General features: G+C 54.7%; 1 protein-coding gene across 8 annotated transcripts in view; it reads right to left on the reverse strand.

Moving 5' to 3' along the window:
• Window positions 1-896: 896 nt before the first annotated feature.
• NUMA1 (nuclear mitotic apparatus protein 1) overlaps window positions 897-17,415 on the reverse strand; it is a 76,080-nt gene continuing 59,561 nt past the window's right edge. For 7 of the 8 annotated variants that reach the window (XM_045181793.2, XM_024572812.3, XM_024572811.3 and 4 more), the window contains 19 exons: window positions 17,156-17,267; window positions 16,471-16,628; window positions 16,081-16,198; window positions 15,873-15,990; window positions 15,370-15,510; window positions 14,274-14,396; window positions 10,718-14,113; window positions 10,208-10,249; window positions 8,677-8,745; window positions 7,214-7,324; window positions 6,906-7,124; window positions 6,629-6,786; window positions 5,249-5,495; window positions 3,914-4,142; window positions 3,130-3,266; window positions 2,570-2,743; window positions 2,241-2,357; window positions 1,949-2,170; window positions 897-1,603 (listed from right to left, as the gene is read on the reverse strand). In XM_045181793.2, coding sequence (XP_045037728.2) covers window positions 1,592-1,603; window positions 1,949-2,170; window positions 2,241-2,357; window positions 2,570-2,743; window positions 3,130-3,266; window positions 3,914-4,142; window positions 5,249-5,495; window positions 6,629-6,786; window positions 6,906-7,124; window positions 7,214-7,324; window positions 8,677-8,745; window positions 10,208-10,249; window positions 10,718-14,113; window positions 14,274-14,396; window positions 15,370-15,510; window positions 15,873-15,990; window positions 16,081-16,198; window positions 16,471-16,628; window positions 17,156-17,267 — 5,903 coding nt within the window. In that variant the 3' untranslated portion in view covers window positions 897-1,591. The remainder of the gene's footprint in view (window positions 1,604-1,948; window positions 2,171-2,240; window positions 2,358-2,569; window positions 2,744-3,129; window positions 3,267-3,913; window positions 4,143-5,248; window positions 5,496-6,628; window positions 6,787-6,905; window positions 7,125-7,213; window positions 7,325-8,676; window positions 8,746-10,207; window positions 10,250-10,717; window positions 14,114-14,273; window positions 14,397-15,369; window positions 15,511-15,872; window positions 15,991-16,080; window positions 16,199-16,470; window positions 16,629-17,155; window positions 17,268-17,415) is intronic. The other variant, XM_045181794.3, reaches the window with a different exon arrangement.

Raw genomic sequence — 17,415 nt, forward strand, 5'->3', positions numbered from 1 at the left:
CAAGGTTTGAGAGGATTGACTCCAGTCTTGAAATACGTTCTGCTGTGGGTAGAGTGCTGTCAGACAGCACTGCATACTACAGAGAAATCATTTGTGGAAGAGTCAATCAATGTCACAAACTTCATTTTCTCATGTTAAGAAACTGCTGCAGCTGCCCCAACCTTCAGCAGCCACCACCTGTATCTGTCAGGAGCCAACATCAAGGCAAGACCTTCTACCAGCAAAAGCACTGCAAATCACCGAAAGCTCAGATGGTAGATGGCACTTTTTAATTAATGTACATTGTTTCTTAGAAATGCTTTTTATTGCACACTTAATAGACTACAGTATAATGTAAACATAATTTTTATATGCACCGCCAAACCAAAAAAATTGTGTAACTCGCTTTATTGCGATACTCACCTACTGCAGTGGTCTGGAACCGAACCTGCAATCTCTCTAAGCTATACCAGTACTGTTTTTTTTCCCCCTCTAATAGACTGTCCCAGGGATATATGGGCAGAGGCTGCTTCTGGTCCATAGCTGTATCTTTGTCATATCCGGCAGGGCCCACAAGGGGCATTCATATATTATTTTTCTGTGGAGGCATGCCGACATCTCCTCAGAGAAAATTTAGGCCATTTTCCCATTCGCAGAACTTGGCCTGTTCTAGGAGGGACTTTGGGAAGGAGCTAAAGACACAGCCACATTCGGGGGACACGGACCCTCAGAAAAGAACAGCCCATAATGCTCCATGAGCAGAGATCAGCAATGGAGTGTGAGAAGATCCTCTGGCCCTAGAAAGGCCAGGAGAAGGGACTTGAAAGGCGGCAGGTTCTGGAAAGAGCAGGAACACAGGTAAACTCTAAAGAACCCAGATTTCTCTTCTTTCCTGCACAGATCAGGCAGCTTAGCAGTCAAGGGAGAAAAATAGACTTTATTTACAAGTAATAACATTTAGAAAAGATCCATCCCTGGCCCTTAAAAACCTTCCCATCCATCCAGATCCTCCCCCAGTACAAGTCTAGGGAAGGTGGGGATGAGCTGCTGCTGCAGGCTGCCCCCACTCCCCCAGCTGTCCTGGAAAAGAACATCCTCTGGGCAACTGTGCCCTTGGGTCGGATGGGAGCACCTGGGGGTGGAGTGTTCCCACCAGGTCAATGCCCAGTCCTGGACTTTAAGAGCAAGGCCCCCTGCTAGGCCTACCTAGCCACCAAGAATAGCAGGAACCAGGGCCTGCTACTCCAATGGTCCCTTCTAGATCCAGAGGCTGAAGGGGACCTGGCTGAGCCCAAGGACCCAGCTGCTGAAAGCATTCTCAAATCTTGTGATGGAGAAGTGACTTTCCTTTGTGAAAACACCAGGAGGCAAGGTAAGGAGAGGACCCAGACTGTCCAGGCTCCAGGCCAACTCTGAAGACCCATCTGTTCACCTAGAGAAGACTCTGGTAAAGGTCCAGATACCAGGCCAAGGTGTGCCAGGCATCACTGTCTCTAGGGGTTTGGCCACTGTTGGCCTGGAAGCTGAGAGAAGGCACTGAGAGGGACAGTAGAAGGACCAGGCAAGGGCAGCATCAGGGACATAGGTAGGGCCACTCACTGGTACTGGTCCTTTAGTGCTTTGCCTGAAAAAGAGAAACACAGTCAGTTGGCTGGATGAGACTTTAACTGGTATCAGCCTACACCAGCTGCTCCCAGAGCCCCCTGACTAGGATCCCCTCCATGGTATGGCCCTGGACAGATCTACCTTCAGGTTACCAGTTGCTGGATGTGTCCGAGCAGCTCTGGATTTTTTTACTAGAAGTGGAGTTGTCCGTCTCCACTCTTTAACAATAAGCAGCTAACCGAGATAAAGAGCACCTGCTCAGCGCCCACTCCACTGGCCTAGGTTGGCCCTGCCCTGGGGCTGCCCCGTGCTTCCACTGGGCTTCCTGAGTTGCACCCTCCCCCTTCGCTGTCAGTGTCTCCACCTTGCCCTTGGCCCGAGGAGTGGCAGTGGCGGCAGCAATGGCAGCAGCAGTGGCAGCGCTGGCTGTGGTGGTGGCAATGCGAGGAGAGCGACGGGTTCCACTGCGGGTGTTGGGCGAGGCCTTAGACAGGGCTTTCTTTGAGGCCCCCCTCCGCAGAAGGCTGTTCCCAAGCTTCTTGGGCGTGTTGAGGATGTTGAAGGCCATGGACTGGCGGCGGTCATCCTGTGGGGAGGAGCTGTCAGATGGGGCTCACTGCTGCCTTTCCAGTGTCTCCCTTCAGCCCCCAACTAACCTGTTTGACAACAGCTGGGACTGCTTTCTTCTGGGCCTCCGCAGTGCTCTGTTTTCGCCCTTCGTGTCGGTCCCGGGGAGTCATGGGGCGTGGGAAACAGCTGGTGGGCTTCTTAGTCTGCGGAGAAAAGGCCAATTAGGCAGACATCAATAAGAGGACTTCACATCCAAAGCCAGGTGTCTCAGCTAAGTGGACCCTAGAAGTCAACTTGTCCAACCAGCAGCATATCCCCTCCGCCCCTGAACCAGAAGCCTCCACTTGCAAATTTGCTGAGCTGAAGCTGACCTGGCAGGCTGTTAGCATAAAACACAGGAGCCAATGTCGCCTACCTCAGGGGTACCAGGGCCCTGGTGGGGCTCTAAGGAGACCCGTTTGCGTTGCCGGGTGGTGATGCCAGTGCCCTCCGCTATCTGGGTTGGCTGCATGCTGGCTCGGCGCAGGGTCTCCTGGGGGTCACCGGTTTTCATCTCCTCATCTGTGATGGTAGCCAGGCTCAGGGAAGGCTGCATGGGGGAGAAGTGGTCAGTGGGCCCAAGCTGTTTGGAGATGCAGCAGGGCTGCCCCAGACTCTCTCCACTGGCCTGGCATGTGGAACAGCTGGAGCCTTCCTGTCACAAAAGGCCTCCCTCCCCGTTGTCTTCCCTGCACAATGGACACAGAAAAACAGTCCCAAACAGACTGTTCCAAGCTCCTGCCCACCCACAGTGACTTCACCCCTGAGCTCCCTCCCTACCAGCTGTTCCACTAGAAGCATCTAGTTGCCCTTCTCAGGAGGCCAGAGACCCAGGGCACTATTTAAGCTAGTCAGCAAGTGATACTGGGAAGGAATGCAGAGAGGAAGAGGTGAGCCAGCGTGGCCAGGTCCTATGCAGGTGACCCCAGAGCTCACCCTGGACTCAAGGGGATAGCAGGTCTTCAGGTGTGGGGGACAGACTCGATTGCGCTGCTGCAGCTCTGCGATGCGGTTCCAGTCATCCAGCTGCTCAGGCTCATCCTGGCAAGTGCCCATGTAGAAACTGTTCCTTCCTGGAGAGGGCAGGAGAAGTTGAAGCAAGTGCGGCCAGAAGTCCAGGAAGTGAGGGTGAGGGCAGCAAGTCGCCCATTGGCTCTGGCATCTCACCAGCCTTTGCTGCCACCACTCCTGTCCACCAACCCGGTGAACCTCAAGCCCAAGAGCCCAGCATCCTGCTCTGCTCAGAGCTGCAGATACAGGAGCAGGGCTCACAGACCATTGCAACCATGGGGGCTGGCTCACTGTAGTCTCCCTGGAGCGGTAAAAAAAGGTCATATATAGATGCTGTGATACCAAGAGAATCTACTAGAGGGCCATTCCTCTACTAGAGGAATTGACACCCAGGGGGTTCCTAAAAGGCCAGAGACTCCCAGAAGAATCTAAAGATAAATAACTGGCCCGCTTGGTCCTCTGGCAGCCCCTCGCCACCTGAGAAAGGCATGAAGGACTCTGGATAGCCTCTGAGCTTCACTATTGTGCTGGGACTCCTAGGCCTGTTGTACGAGCATTTCCAACTCACCCTTGCTGGACAGCCGAGGCCCTAAAACTGCAGGAAGGCAGCCAGGAAACTAGCCTTAGGTTTTTAAATGCTTGTCCTTTTGCTATGCCACCATCTGCTCCCAGTCAACATTTAAGTAGGGTTAGGAAATAGTCCCCTCACCTGGAGGGACCCCACCGGACACCCGGGCCTGGGAACGGCGAGCAGAGCTGCGAGTGGTGGGCCGGTAGCCAGGCAGGCTGAGCAGAGCTGAGTTGCCATCATCAGGAGAGCCCAGGCGGGCTAGAGACTGGGTGGAGGAGGTGGCTCTTGGGCCTGCCTGGGAAGCAGGGGCAGACTGTGTGCTATAGAAGGATGAGTTGGCACTGTCTGGCTCTTCCACATCTGACTTCTGGAAGAAAGGATGAATCTGTTGTGGTGGGTGGAGTGGGCATTGTGACACTATAAAGAAGCCTCCCGCTGTCCCTCTTCCTGAAGCCCTCGGGTCCCACAGCAGGGCTGCATGTGTTCCCGCACTGCCCTGCAAGGGTTCTTAGCTGGACATCTGTAAGAAAAGAGCTGCCAGAATCCTAAATAGGTGCTAAGGGTATCAAGACTCTTTTTCTACCCACTTTTGCATTGAGTCTATTAACAGTGCTTTGAGGGAGGGGAGGCAGAATGTATCAGACTATTTTAGAAGAGAGATGCAAAAACATGAAATGACCGGCCCAAGAGTCAAACAGCTAAGAAGCGGGAGAGCCAGGGCTGGAACCCATGTCTCTCTCCTGAGCTGGTCAGGCTCATCCCATAGCTCCTGCGTCCCCATCTCAAGCTTGCCAGGGTCCCGACCATCTCAAGCAGGGGTCCAACTCAGGCCCAGGATGACTATGAATGCAACCAAAAAAACCCTGTAAATTTACTTAAAACGAGAGTGTGTGTGTGTGTGTGTGTGTGTGTGTGTGTGTGGTTACATATCACAATGTATTTAATGTGTGGCCCAGAGACGCCAAAAGGTTGGACACCCCTGTGAGCTTCTCTAGCTCCTTGGTAGCAGAGGGCACCCTACACACAGAAGTGCTCCCCACTATACCAAAGGCACCTCTCCTTTATTCCCTAATCTCCTTGGAACATGGAAACAAGGGCCAGAGCCCCCCAGGCTGGCAGGCAGCCCACTGGCAGTCACAACACATCTCAGCTACCCCACGGTTGTGCTGGGAGGCCCCAGTTGAGGCCCTGGCTGATTTCTCCATATTCTCTCCCTTCAGCTTGTACAGGGGCAGTGCTGCACATGGAGAGGATGCCAACCTTTGAGTCAGCAGAAAGACATCCAATTACAGTCCTGTCCTCTTCTACAAAAGAGGCCTGAGATCCTTTTTAGCATCTCAGCTTTCCCTTCTGTAAGACGTGGACTGGTCAGCCCTGCCTGCCTCTTAGGGCTGCTTTGAGGACCGGATGGGAAGGAGCCCTTGAGCAGATATGAGCATTACTGTCCTGCAGCCCCACTCCCAGGAGCCTGACCTTGGTCATGGTGATGTTGATGATTTGCGTAGTACGACGACGAGCAGAGCGGGTCTTCCGTCCTGAGTCCAGGAAGCTGTCTCCCAGGGAGTCCAGGCTGCTCTCCAGGGGTGGCTGACCCCGAGCAGGGATGGGGGTAAAGTAGAGACTTTCCAGGGATTCTACCTTGGGGGGCAGGCGCTGGGTGACAGGCGAAGCTGGCTCTCCAGGGATGCTGTTGCCGTCTGGCTGGGTACGAGGCAGCTTGCTATAGGATAGAAACCTGCTTGAGGTGCCATTCTTGGGGCCAGAAAGCATTTTGTCCATTCCTTTGCTCCAAAGTGACCAATTCTTACATTTACCTTAAGCAGACCTGGTTAAGCACCCCATGTTCTGAATTTTCAGAGGTGTCAAGGAGAGCCCTTGACCTGGGCTCTCCGTCTCTGGTGAGCCCATCCACTCCCATGGCCCTTTGAACTCTTCCATACTGGCGGCTCCCAGCCCTCTGCCTTAACCCAGACCCTGCTCTTCAAGACCAGTATATCCCGTCACAGACACCTCTCTGGGTACTCACAGCTGTGCCACAATAGTGTCCCAAACTAAGCCCATCTGTGTGTTCCTCTTCCTGGTATCTCCTGTCTCAGCTAAGGGAAGCAGCTTCCAACCAGGCTGCCCAGCTATGAACACGGGCTCAATTCCACCTCTTGCCTCTCCTACCAACCCAATCGGCAAGTCTCCTAACCACACTTCTCTCTGCTCTCACGGCCTTCCCCAGTCTTCCTCATCTCCTCGCACCTGGACTGACGACATCTGAGAAGCACCTGAGTGGACAAAAGCAAGGACTTGAGCCAGGATGCCCAGGCTCAAGCCCAGCTGTGGGTCCTTGAACAACTGACTGCCCTTCATGCCCCAGTTTCATCTGTTAAGTGAATTACTGTTTTTTCCAAGTGCCTATAATAGTGTCTGATACGTACAGATATTAAATAAAAACAACTGTTTCCAGTGTCAGCTTCTGCACTGATTATGTAAGGATAAGCTAACATGCAAATCCGATCATGTACTCAATTTCAAACCCTTCCGAGGTCCCTCAAAGCACCAGCCTCCATCAGTGGGGAGTCCAGCTGGCTCTCCCAACTTTACTTCCCAGCCCAGCTAGGCTCTTTCTTGGCCTTGGCCCTCAGTGCTCTCTTCTCTCCACTGGGCACACATACCTACGGCTTCTTCCAAGACTCAGAACAGGAATGACAGCCTCAATGAAATCTTTCTGTTCTGAGAATCAGCTTCCAGAGGGCAAAGGGACCATATCTTATTTATATCACAGCCCCAGTGCCCAGGATAGAGCCTGATAAACAGTAGCCTCTCAATGGACAACAGACTTCGGGAAGAAGGGTGCCTCCTGACCTGGTGACAGTGAGTGGGGTCCCCTCCTCACAGCTCAGATCCAGGCTGTCAGTACTCAAGTCCAGCTGAGGCTTAGCCTGGGGCTCCCGGCTCTTTAAGGCATCAGTTGCCACCTGAAACTTGCCCAGGTCTCGAAGCTGCTGGTCAGCATGGGCAACCTGGGAAGCAGAGGGCCAGGGAGAGTGAAGAGAAGCCTAAGGCAGGGGTGGCTTAGGAGAGGAGGGCACAGGGATCCATTAAGACAGGGGAGAGGGAGTCTGTCCAGCCAGATACTTACCTGTGCCTCCAGGCTGCGCACCTGGGCAGTAAGGTGGCGGCAGGTCTGTTCAGTCTCCTTGGTCTTCAACCCAGCCTGCTGTAGCTCACGGCCCAGCCGCTCGGCTTCAGCCCTCAGCTCCTTGTTTTCCTTCTGCAGCTGCTCCAGGCCCCGCAGCTGCTCCTGCAATTCTTGGTTCTGCTGCTTCTTGGCATCATAATGGGTCTTAGCTTTCTCCATCTGTGTGGACAGTTAGCATGGGTGGGGGGTAAGGGTGGAGGGAGGGACAGCAGAGAGGGAGGGCAGTGGGCCAAGACAGAGCTTCTCACCTGCAGCTTGTAGTGCTCAGCTGCCTGCTCCTTCTGGCTTAACTGGGCCTGCAGCTCATTCAACTGGGCCTGGAGGCGCTGGGCCTCCTGCTGGCTCTCCCCTCCCTGGGCCTGGAAACCATGTGATGTGGAAGGCTGAGCTGGGCGACCAGTCCAGCTGCTCCACCCAAATCCACTGACTTGCCCTGGCCTCTTGGGCTCTATGGCATTTTCTCTCAGGAAACAAAAAAAATCCTTTTCTTACCGCTCCCCCTCCCCAACTTCAGCATTCACCTTTCAAGGTCCACGGTCTGCAGAGCCAGCTCAGGCCATTTCTGGTGCAGTTCTGACAGCCTTATCTCCTTTGAGATCAAGCACAGACTGTCCCATTCTCTCTCTCCCTGAGTACACAGTCTCCCCAAAGAGGAAGGAAACCGATGCTCTCACCTGGGAGCAGAGCAGGGGGCTAGGCACTTGAAATATGAGCTCTCAGGACATGTGAATTCATTTCTCCTCAAAGTGACTCTTGGAAGTAACTTTATCTCCATTTCAGAGTTAAAAAAATTGAGCTCAAGAGACTTAAGCAAATTGGCCAGGGTCATAGAGAATAGCAAAGTAAGATCTGACCCTTGGCGCACCTGACTCCAAAGCCTGGTGGACTGATTTAGGGTGCTGGCACTGCCCCTTCTCCAGACCAGACTCCTTGGGAGCAGGGCCTGTCTCTGAGTCTGTCTACCTGCAATGCCAGCAAGCGCTTAGTTTGTGGTGATGCTGGACAGGATCACCTGACGTTACCTCTCCTACATCCCCTTTAACCAGGAAGGCCCCTAAAAGGAGTGTAACAAGCACCTGTTTACCACAATCGAGACATAGTGTGGAGTAAGTACTTGGTAGTGAGCTGGGGAATCAAAGTCCTCAGCTCCCACCAATCCTGTGAACCACCGGGGCTCTAGCAAGTCCTAGGGCAACTGGCGCCAATTCCTTTGCTCCTAGCTAAAAGCTGTGAAGCCTAGACTGCAAAAAAGCAAATATTAAACCAAAGGAGATGACGGTGAGAGCATTAAGAATATTAACTTGCATCGTAACATCACGCGTCGTCGATGCTCTAAACTAGCACTATGACAGAACTGCCTGCGGTGGTGGCAGTGTTCTGTGTGCCCTGTCGGGCATGGTGGCCATGAGCCACATGTAGTTACTGAGCAGGGTAGAAAATGTAGCTGGTATGATTGAGAAACTGCATTTTTAATTTAATTTTAATTAATTTAAATAACCACACATAATTAGTGGCTACTGTAATTCGTAGCAAAGGGCTGAGGGACAGAAGTAGCTCTGGGCTGGTCTTCCTTTCAGAGTTCCAAGAAGGCACACGAATGAGTCACAGGCAGGTCTCCCTCCGGAGGCGGCCGGGCCCCCAGGGTGCGCTGTGCCTGCACGCCCACCACGCCTAAGGGTTTGGAGCACCTTCCCACCCCCATCCGTCCCACCTTCAGCTTCTGCTGCTGCACCTTGCTGGCTTGGTCATGGTCAGCTAGCTTCTTACTCAGTTCTTCCACCTGGCGAAGCAGAGGAAAAGGAGAAGTCTCAAGAGGCCTTCCCCTGGGTGTTCAGGCAAATTATGGGGCTTTCCCAGACCAGTTCCCAATATTTTTAGAAAAAGAAACTCAGGTCCTTTCTCTAGCTCCAGTTGGGGAAGGGCCTGCTGCCCAGGCTGGTTGGCAGAACCTGGGTGAGGCAAACCAACACACAGGGGCAACCAGAGCCACCTGCCCAGGCTCGCCTCCACCCCCAGCCTGCAGGGACAGAGGTTTGCAGCTGCCGCGGGATTCAAGAGAATCACCTCTGGGGAGCTGACGCCTCACCACCACCCTACTGCGGCTACTGCCATTCCAAGCCCCAGCCTTCCTGGGTTGGAGACAGGAACAGGGGACCTAGCCTGTAACTCTAGCAGACATACTCATTCAATAGCCATCCCTCCTCCCCAAAACTACCAAAGCCAAAACCCAGATGATCAGCCCTCTTCCCAACACCCACAGGCTGTTAGGGCTGGTGCTAGCAGTGTGGTTAGTGTGGGGGATCAGACTGCTGGGAGACAAAGCAGGGGCAGCACATGTCCAAGCCCACCCCACTCCCACAGAGAGGGAGAGCAAGGGGAGGGAGGGATGAGAGGGAGCATCACAGCCACAAGCAACCCTGGCTCCTCCAGATTCCAGGAGCTCAAACATCATCAGCAAAGGGAAGAGGCCAGGGCTCCATTGCTAACTGTTTGTATTCGGCTTGTCATCCTGGGCTCCTAGAAGAAGGTGATGAGAGTGGGGAAAGGCTCAATTCCTCTGCAGGCCTGAGGTGATTGCATAGGGCGGATAATAGAGAAAGGATGCTCCCACTAAATATTAACTCGATATCCTTGACATCTAGGGCAGCAGAGAGAGACCCTTGGGAGAGCAGCGCAGCGGACCCTGACACTCCTCTGTTTGGCAGAGGCCCCTTCTGCTCCTCTTGACCTTGGCCTTCCAGCTCCCAGACATCTTTATTTCATGCTCGGGGTTAAGGCAGACATCCTGAGCTCACAACCCTCCCTAACCTGTGAAGGAGTCCTTGCTCATCACCTTTACGGCTTCTGTGGGAAGTGAAGTGCTGCGCTGAACAAGGCCCACGGTCATTCTGCTATTCCTCTTCGTTAGGACCCAAACATGGAAGAGAACTTCGAGGTTTGGGAATCCCAAGAATTGTCTGTGATTGTTTCAGATATGGGAAAGATGAAGCCTACCCTACCCCTCCCTGACAGAAAGTACAGAAAGGTGGAGAGGCCGACCTGGGACAGGTGGGATGAGGCCTGAGAGAGGGCCCAGCACACCGCATGCCTGGGCAGCCTGGGCCTGGATTCCACGGCTTGACCCTGCCCCCTCCACAAACAGTTCACAACAGGGGCTGGCGGAGCAAGCTGTAGCCGGGGTCATGCACCGAGACTGGTCACCGCTTAAGCAGCCAGCATTTAGCAAGAACCCCAGGCATTACCTGCTTAGTTTGCTCTCTCTGAAATACCTCTAGCTGTTCCACCTGTGCATGGGGGAGGAGCAATGCAGACAGTGAGATGGGGGCCGAAGATGCACCAGTCCTGCTGTGAGGCTGACCTCATTAAGGGTCTGATACTCCCCCTCTCCCCACAAGGAACCAGACTTCTAGTAATTTTTAAAATGACAGTTTGGCTCATTCTAGTCCCTGTGGCTCTTGGGGCCTCTACTGCAGGTGTGCCTCACAATGTGCCCCCAGAATGGGCGATGGCCTTCAGTTTAACTCTCCAGGGACAGAGTCTTCAGGGATGGAGAAGGCTACTGATATTTTTTTTAGGACAACACGGGGCAACAGACTTGAACTCTGTCAGCCACCTCTCCTCCTCTGCTACACGGTGAGTGAGGGGAGACAAGACACTGCGATAATGTAGGAGCTTAAGTCCCTGGGATGCAGAGGAAACGTCCCCTATCTCAAGTCCAGTCTTTGGAAGCATCGTTGAACTGGGTGCCTTACCTGGGCAGTGAGTTTCTGCCTCTCTTCCTGGAACCGCTGTCTTTCCTCCAGAACCTTGACCTTGGCACCCTCATACTTGGCAGTCATCACCTCCAGCTCCCGGGCAGTGCTCTGTGCTTCCCGCTGCATCTCAGTCAGATGGGCCTCAGCATCAGCACGCACATTTGCCAGCTCTTGTTCATACTTCTCCCGGGCCTGGTCCAGCTCCACTTCCAGAAACTGCCGGCCGAGGCTGGCCCTCTCACCCAGCCCCCGGTTCTCCTCAGCCAGCAGGCCATGAGCTTCCTTCAGCATGCTCAGTTGCTCTGCGTAGCTGGCCTTCTCTGCCCGAAGCTGCTGGGCTGCTCGCTCTTGCTCTGCCACCTTCTGTCGTAGGGGCATCAGCTCCCCAAGCTCCCGCTGCGCCCGCATCAGCTCCGCCCGCAGTCCACCAGCCGCCTGTTTGCTTTGCTCCAGCTCCTCACGATGGCGTTTCTCAGCAGCCGCCTGCTCAGCCTGCAGCTGCTGGCACAGGTGCTTGGCGGGCAGCAGCTCACTCACCAGGGCCTGTGTGCTGGTGTGCTCGAGCTGCAGGGCGGAGAGGGCTTGCTCCTTCTGGAAGAATTTCTCCTGCCATGCCTTTAATTCTTGGCTCAGTTCCTCTGCTCGCTCTGCCTGTGAGGCCAGCTCCTGCCGAAGGTTCTCTGAAGCCACCCGTTGTTTCTCTGCCTCCTCCCGAAGAGTCTGGACCTCCTCCCGCAGAGCAGAGCTCCGTTCGGCGGCTCTGGCACTGTTGCTGGCTGTCTCTGCCTGCAGCAGACGCAGCCTTTCCTCCAGCTTCTGACTCTTTTCTGACTCAGCTACAACAAGCCGCTTCAACTCCTTACTCTCACCCTCCTTCTCCAGGACCTGGCGGTTTAGGATAGACACCTCCTCCTCCAAACTGCTGATGAGGCTGTTTTTTCTCTCAGCCTCCTGCTGGCCCCGGGCCACCTGAGCCTTCCACTCATCTTCAGCCTTGGTGTGGTCTTGGGCCTTATTGCGGAGGGTGGCCAGCTCCCTTTGTGCTGAGGCTAAAGTATCCTGACTGCGCCCCAGCTCCTGGACCTTCTCCTCTAATTGGCCCCGCAAAGTCTCCAGAGCAGCTGCTCGCTCCATCTGGGAGGCGCGCTCAGACTCTAAGCTGCGCTCCAGGCTGGAAGCCTTCTCCTGATGCTCACGGCACTGCTGCTCCAGCTTGCTCACCTCTGCCTGCAGAGCCTCCAGGTCAGGGCCTCTTCGCTTGGTCTTTCCAGTAGCCTCAGACTGGGCTCCTGACCCAGAAGTGTCTTCTCCACTGGCTGTCCCTAGAGACTGCTGGTGCTCCTCCTCCTTGGCCAGCTGTTTCTTCAGTTGCTCCACAGTTTGGTGAAGCTTCCCCAGCTCCGTTCTCTGGGCTTCTTCCTGCCCACGAAGCTTGGCCAGCTCCTGGTCCTTCCCTTCCTTTTCCCTCAAGGCATGGGCCAGTGCCTCTTGCAAGGTAGCAAACTCAACACGCTGCTCATTGAGGGCATTCTGCAGCCTCATTTCAAGCTCTGCCTTGGCAGCCTTCTCCAGTACAAGATCGGCTTGGGCTCGGCCCCGTTCCTGGGTAAGCCGGGCCACCTCCCGCTCCTGCTTCCCACGCTCCTCCTGCTGCTGTCCCTGGCTCTCCATCAGCGCAGCCCGCAGCCTCTCCAGCTCACTGACCATTTGCTCTGCCTCACGCTCCATGGCCTGCAGTGCAGCCTGTGTGCTGCAGAACTGACGCCCCTCCCGCTCTTCCAGCCACTCTGATTCTCTGTCTCCTGTCCTTGGGGGCTCCTTGAGTATCTCACAGGAGGTTGTTTCCTGCTGTTCACCTGCCTTGCGCACCAAGGCCTCCAGGCGGGCCACCTCCTTGCTGGTGGCAGCCATCTTCTCCTGCAGAGTAGAGAGGTCATCTGCAAGTTTCTGGGCCCTGACCTCCTTCTCCTGGACCTGCTGGTGGGCTCTGGCCAGGCTGGCATGGAGCTGGGCTAGTTCGCTCTGCTGCCGGCCTATCTGGAGCTCGCTGTGGGCCTCTATCCCTGCCACCTTCTCCTTTGCCTCCTTCAGCTCCTGGCGGGCCTTCTCACATTCTTCTTTCAGGGTCATCAGCTGTTCCTGGAACATGGCACCATACTGGGCCTCCTCTTGCTGGCTATCCTCGTACCGCTCACGCCAGGTGGCCACTTCCTTGGCAAGCTGCCCACACTCATTCTCAGCCTCACACTTGGAGGCTACGGCCTCTGCCAATTCTCGCCGCAGGGATTCCGTCTCAGCCTGATGGGCCTCTCCAAGCTGCTGTAATCGAGCCTCTAGCCCTTTGCGCCCAGCCTTCTCTTCTTCTAGCTCCTTCCGTTCCTGCTTATGCTGCTCCACCAGGCTTCGCGTCTCTGCCTCTAGCTTGGAGATACAACGCTGCTGCTCTTTCAGGGCATCTGCAGCCCTACGCTTCTCCTCTTCGACGCTGGCCTTGGTGATCTTCAAGGACTCCTCAAGGGCACGGACTTGCTCCTGGAGCTGGTTCTTCTCCTGGGCAACCTTTTCTCTCTCGGTTGCTTTTCGCTGCTCAGACTTCAACTGAGCCTTTAGATCTGCCACCTGGGCCTGGGTCTCACACTGCTCCTGGCGGGCTGCCTCAATGCAGGCATGGAGTTCCTCCACCTTCTGGCTCAGCTCTGCTTTCTCCCGTAGGGCCTGTGTCACTGAGGTCTGGGCACTGTCCCGGGCTTCATTAGCAGCCTGAAGCTGCTGCTGCAGGACCTCTAGCTTGGCAGCCTTCTCCTTCTCCAATGCCTCTACTTGCTGGAGGGCTGAATCCCTCTCCCTTAAGGAGGCCTCCTGCTCCTCAGCAGCAGTGGCCAGTTGCTGAGCGCGGTCTCGCCTGGTGGCCTCCAGTTCCTTGGTGGCCTCCTCCAACTGCTGCTCCTTCTGCTTCAGGGTGGTGCTCAGCTGTTCTACCTGGTGGCAGAGGCCCTGAGAGGCCTGTTCTTGCTGTTGGATGGTCTGTGCAAACTGGGCCTGCTCCTTTTTGGCCTGATGCTTTAGGCCAGCCAGTTCTTGATCCTGTTGCTGGAGAGTGGCATTGAGGGTGGTGAGCTCAGAGGTCAGCGTGGCCACCTTGGCAGACAACTGGGCCTCCTGAGCCTGGGAGGCCTGCTCCAGCTCTTCCTTGGCCTGGCTGACATTGGACAGGGAGCTCTGCAGCTCAGCAATCACACTGGCCAGCTGCTGCTTTTCTTCTTCAAAGTGGCCCCGCTCAACAAGCAGCTTGGCTTCCTGCTGGCCCCGCTCTGTCTCCAGAGCCTCCACCCTGGCTTGGAGCTGGGTGTTGTCTGCAGCAAGAGTGGCTGCCTCTTGCTTCAGGGTTTCCAGCTGGTGAGACAGAGACAAACTGGAATCAGTATGACTCCTCAGGCACCATGGCCCCTCTGGGAACTGAGGGTTGCCCGGAACCTGGACATACTGAACACGGGCCCACACCAACCCCAGTGCAGAGCACACAGGTCTTACGGCTGCTCTTGCGCATTCCTACCTGCAAGACATCCCCCAGCACCTCGCCCTTCTCCTGGGGTGGGTTCTCCTGCAGACGGGCCAAATGTTCTTCGAGCTGTGAAAGCTTTCCCTGAAGGATTTCATTCTTCTCTTCAAGGCATTTCTGGCAGTGAACAAGAGCTCCGTGTGAAGAGAAGTGGAACAGGCACCTGATGACCCCACAAGCCCTTGCAAACATCAACAAAACAAAGGAGCCTACCACCTTGTTACCAGGATCTCCTTTCACCCTTGCCTAGAAAAATCTCTCAGAAATCATGGACCTGGGACCATGAGGGACCTGACTTTCTAGCCCTGGTGCCAGGGCTGAATTAAGTCACGTGACCTGCTGATTTCTGCTCCAAGGCCATAGAGTTTATTTCAAATTTCCTTACTGTATACCCTTCCTCAGAGAAATCTTGGTTTCCAGATTACCCTATCACCCACCCAGCTTAAAAACATACCCTACCTCTCTGCGCATCAACAGCAACAGCAGCCACAGCACCGACCCCTCCCACACCCCCACTTCCCCTCAATGCCTACTAAGCACCTACAACAGGCCAGGCACTGTGTTGGGTGCCTCCCTGAATTTTGAATCCACACAACAGATTCAAGAGGTAGCTGTTACTATCCCTCTTTTAGAGAGCAAGAATCTGAAGCTCAGATGTTAAGTGCCTTGCCCCAGAGCTGTGTGGTTAATAAGTGGCAGAGTGGAGTTCCTAACAACAGCAGTAACAGCAACTAATTCACTGAGAGCTTACTTTGCACCACACCACGTGTTAAGTGCTTTCTATGTATTATTATCTTACAATGGTTGATGAGGCAGCTACTCGTTCTTTTTCCCATTTTCAGGAAAGGATGCTTAGAGAGAAGGAGATCAAGTAACTTGTCCAAGATCCACACCTTGTAAATAGCAGAGACAGGATTCAAAGGTGTATTGGACTGACAAGCCCACAACTTTTCCATTATAGCACACTATTAAACCTTGAACAGAAGCCAGCTTAATTCCCAAAGGCCCGAAGGAAGAGAGCGGCAAACAGAATTTAACTTTGAACATGTGATCAAGATGGTGGCCCTAACACCCCAAAGCAGAGGGTTACCTTGTCCTGCAGGGCTGTGCTGAATTCCTTCTCAAGATGGGCCTGCTTCTCCACCCACTCCTGAGTGGCCCTGCTGTGCTCCTCTGTCAGGTCATTGAGGGCACCCTGTAGCTGCTGTAGGTGACTGGCAAACTCACGCAGCTGAGGCAGACAGATGGAAAGCCCCACCACCCAGGGTCAAAACTGGCACCGCCACTGCTGTTCACCCCGAACTCCAGAAGCTGGATGCCTCTGATGGCCCTTCCCACCCTCCTCACACCAATCACAAGGAATCACATCCTAACTCAGGACTGCAAATCAAAATTTAAAGCCACAACCCAGTCCCTGGCAGCAACCAATTATGGGACAAGGAGAGGGGCGAAGTATGCAGGTCTCTGGAGAGACAGAAAGCACAGGACAGGTGCCAGGGCTTCCTTCTCAACCTCTCTTGGGGAACTATCCAGAAAAACTCAACCCTAAGGGGCTTCAAGGTAGGGGGCAAGACTACCATCCTCAACACGCACCTTAAAGGAAAGGTCTCCATTCTCCTCAGAAAGCTGGTTAATTTTGCGATCCATCTGGCTCTTCTCTGTCTTCAGGTCCTGGCACTGCTTCAGCGTTTCATGGAGCCGCATGGTGAGGCTATGAGACAGGGGCGCAGTGACGAGAGAGCGTGTCCCCCACGGGTACGGAGCGGGCAGGGGGCTGGGAAGGGGGCAAAGAGAACTCTACCTCTCATTCTTGCCACGGAGCTCCTCAAGCTCCCTGGGCTCCAGCGGACTGGCCGCCTGCTTCTCGTTCAGCAGAGCCAGGCGGTCAATACGCTGCTGCATCACGGCTATCTGTGCGTCTGGCCCGGGCAAGGGGGGAGGAGAGGAGAGTCAGCACAGGACTAAGGGAAGGAGGGAGAGCAAGGAGGAGGCGTCCAATCTATGGGAAAAGGAGGATGGAGGCAAGGACATAACTAACATCTAGGAGGTCAGCCTTGACTGGCCCAGGGCCAGCAGAGGGGACAACACAAGGAGGCAGAGGGGCCATTCCTCAGACAAGCCCATGGGTTCCCTGGACGGAAACCCCAGATGTTGCTCATGTATACGTATCTGCGATGTGCCAGGCACCCACCCCTCTCAGTGAGGAGCTTGCGGTTTTCAGCCAGCTCTAGCTCCAGCTCATCTCTATTATTTCTCTCATCCGCAAGCTGCTTCTTCAGCCGTCTCATCTGGAATTGTGGGGTCTGCAGGATATCTCCCATGGGGGAGGCTGGAGAACCTGAGAGGAAGCTGAGGAAAGAGATGGCCCAGATGCCATGAGTCCGAGATACGAGGCCTGAAGTGACCAGCAATTAGGCAGGGATGGGGAAGCGGCATGCTGTGGATGTGAGCGCTGGCTGCGAGGCCCAAATGCGCGGGTTCTGTCTGCAGTGCTGACTCATGTCCCATGACATGACCTTGAAAAAACCCTTCTCCTTTCTCTAACCCCAAAAAGGAGGGTGATGGGGAGAGAGGAGAGATGTACTTTCCTTGCCTCTGCAGAGCAGCACCGAGAGAAGGGACTTTGGTGTAATCAACAAAGAAAGGGATTCTGTAAACAGGGAACAACAGCCTCTGAGAGAGCCCTTTTGCCCAAGGCAGACCCCTACCAATTCCCCCAATTAACAGTGCAGCAGGTGAGGACCTCCCAGAGCTGCAGGACACTATAAGCACTTTCTGATGATGTGGGGTGCGGCTCGACAGCTCAGTCTCTAGGATGGAGGAAGTTGAGGACTGGGTATTGAGGCCCTGTCCCAGGAATGAGGCTCGGCACATACTTGTTCCCACTGGAAGAGGCAACCTTCTGTAGCTCCAGAAAGCGAACCTCCCTCCTGGCCTGGTGGCTGGGTGGGGAGAGCTCTTCAGAGATGGTGTTGGAAGGGACTGGAGCTGGGGGGAGAAGCAGACAAATCACAGGTTAGCAAGAGGGTGAATGGAGTTGCATCTTTACGCGATTTGAACACCTGCCTTAGAGGGAGTGAATTCTCACACTTACCTGTAAGCTACAGGGGCGGCCACTAGGCAGAACCTACGCATC

Source organism: Desmodus rotundus, chromosome 5 (assembly GCF_022682495.2).
Source record: "Desmodus rotundus isolate HL8 chromosome 5, HLdesRot8A.1, whole genome shotgun sequence".
Classification (NCBI taxonomy): Eukaryota; Metazoa; Chordata; class Mammalia; order Chiroptera; family Phyllostomidae; genus Desmodus; species Desmodus rotundus.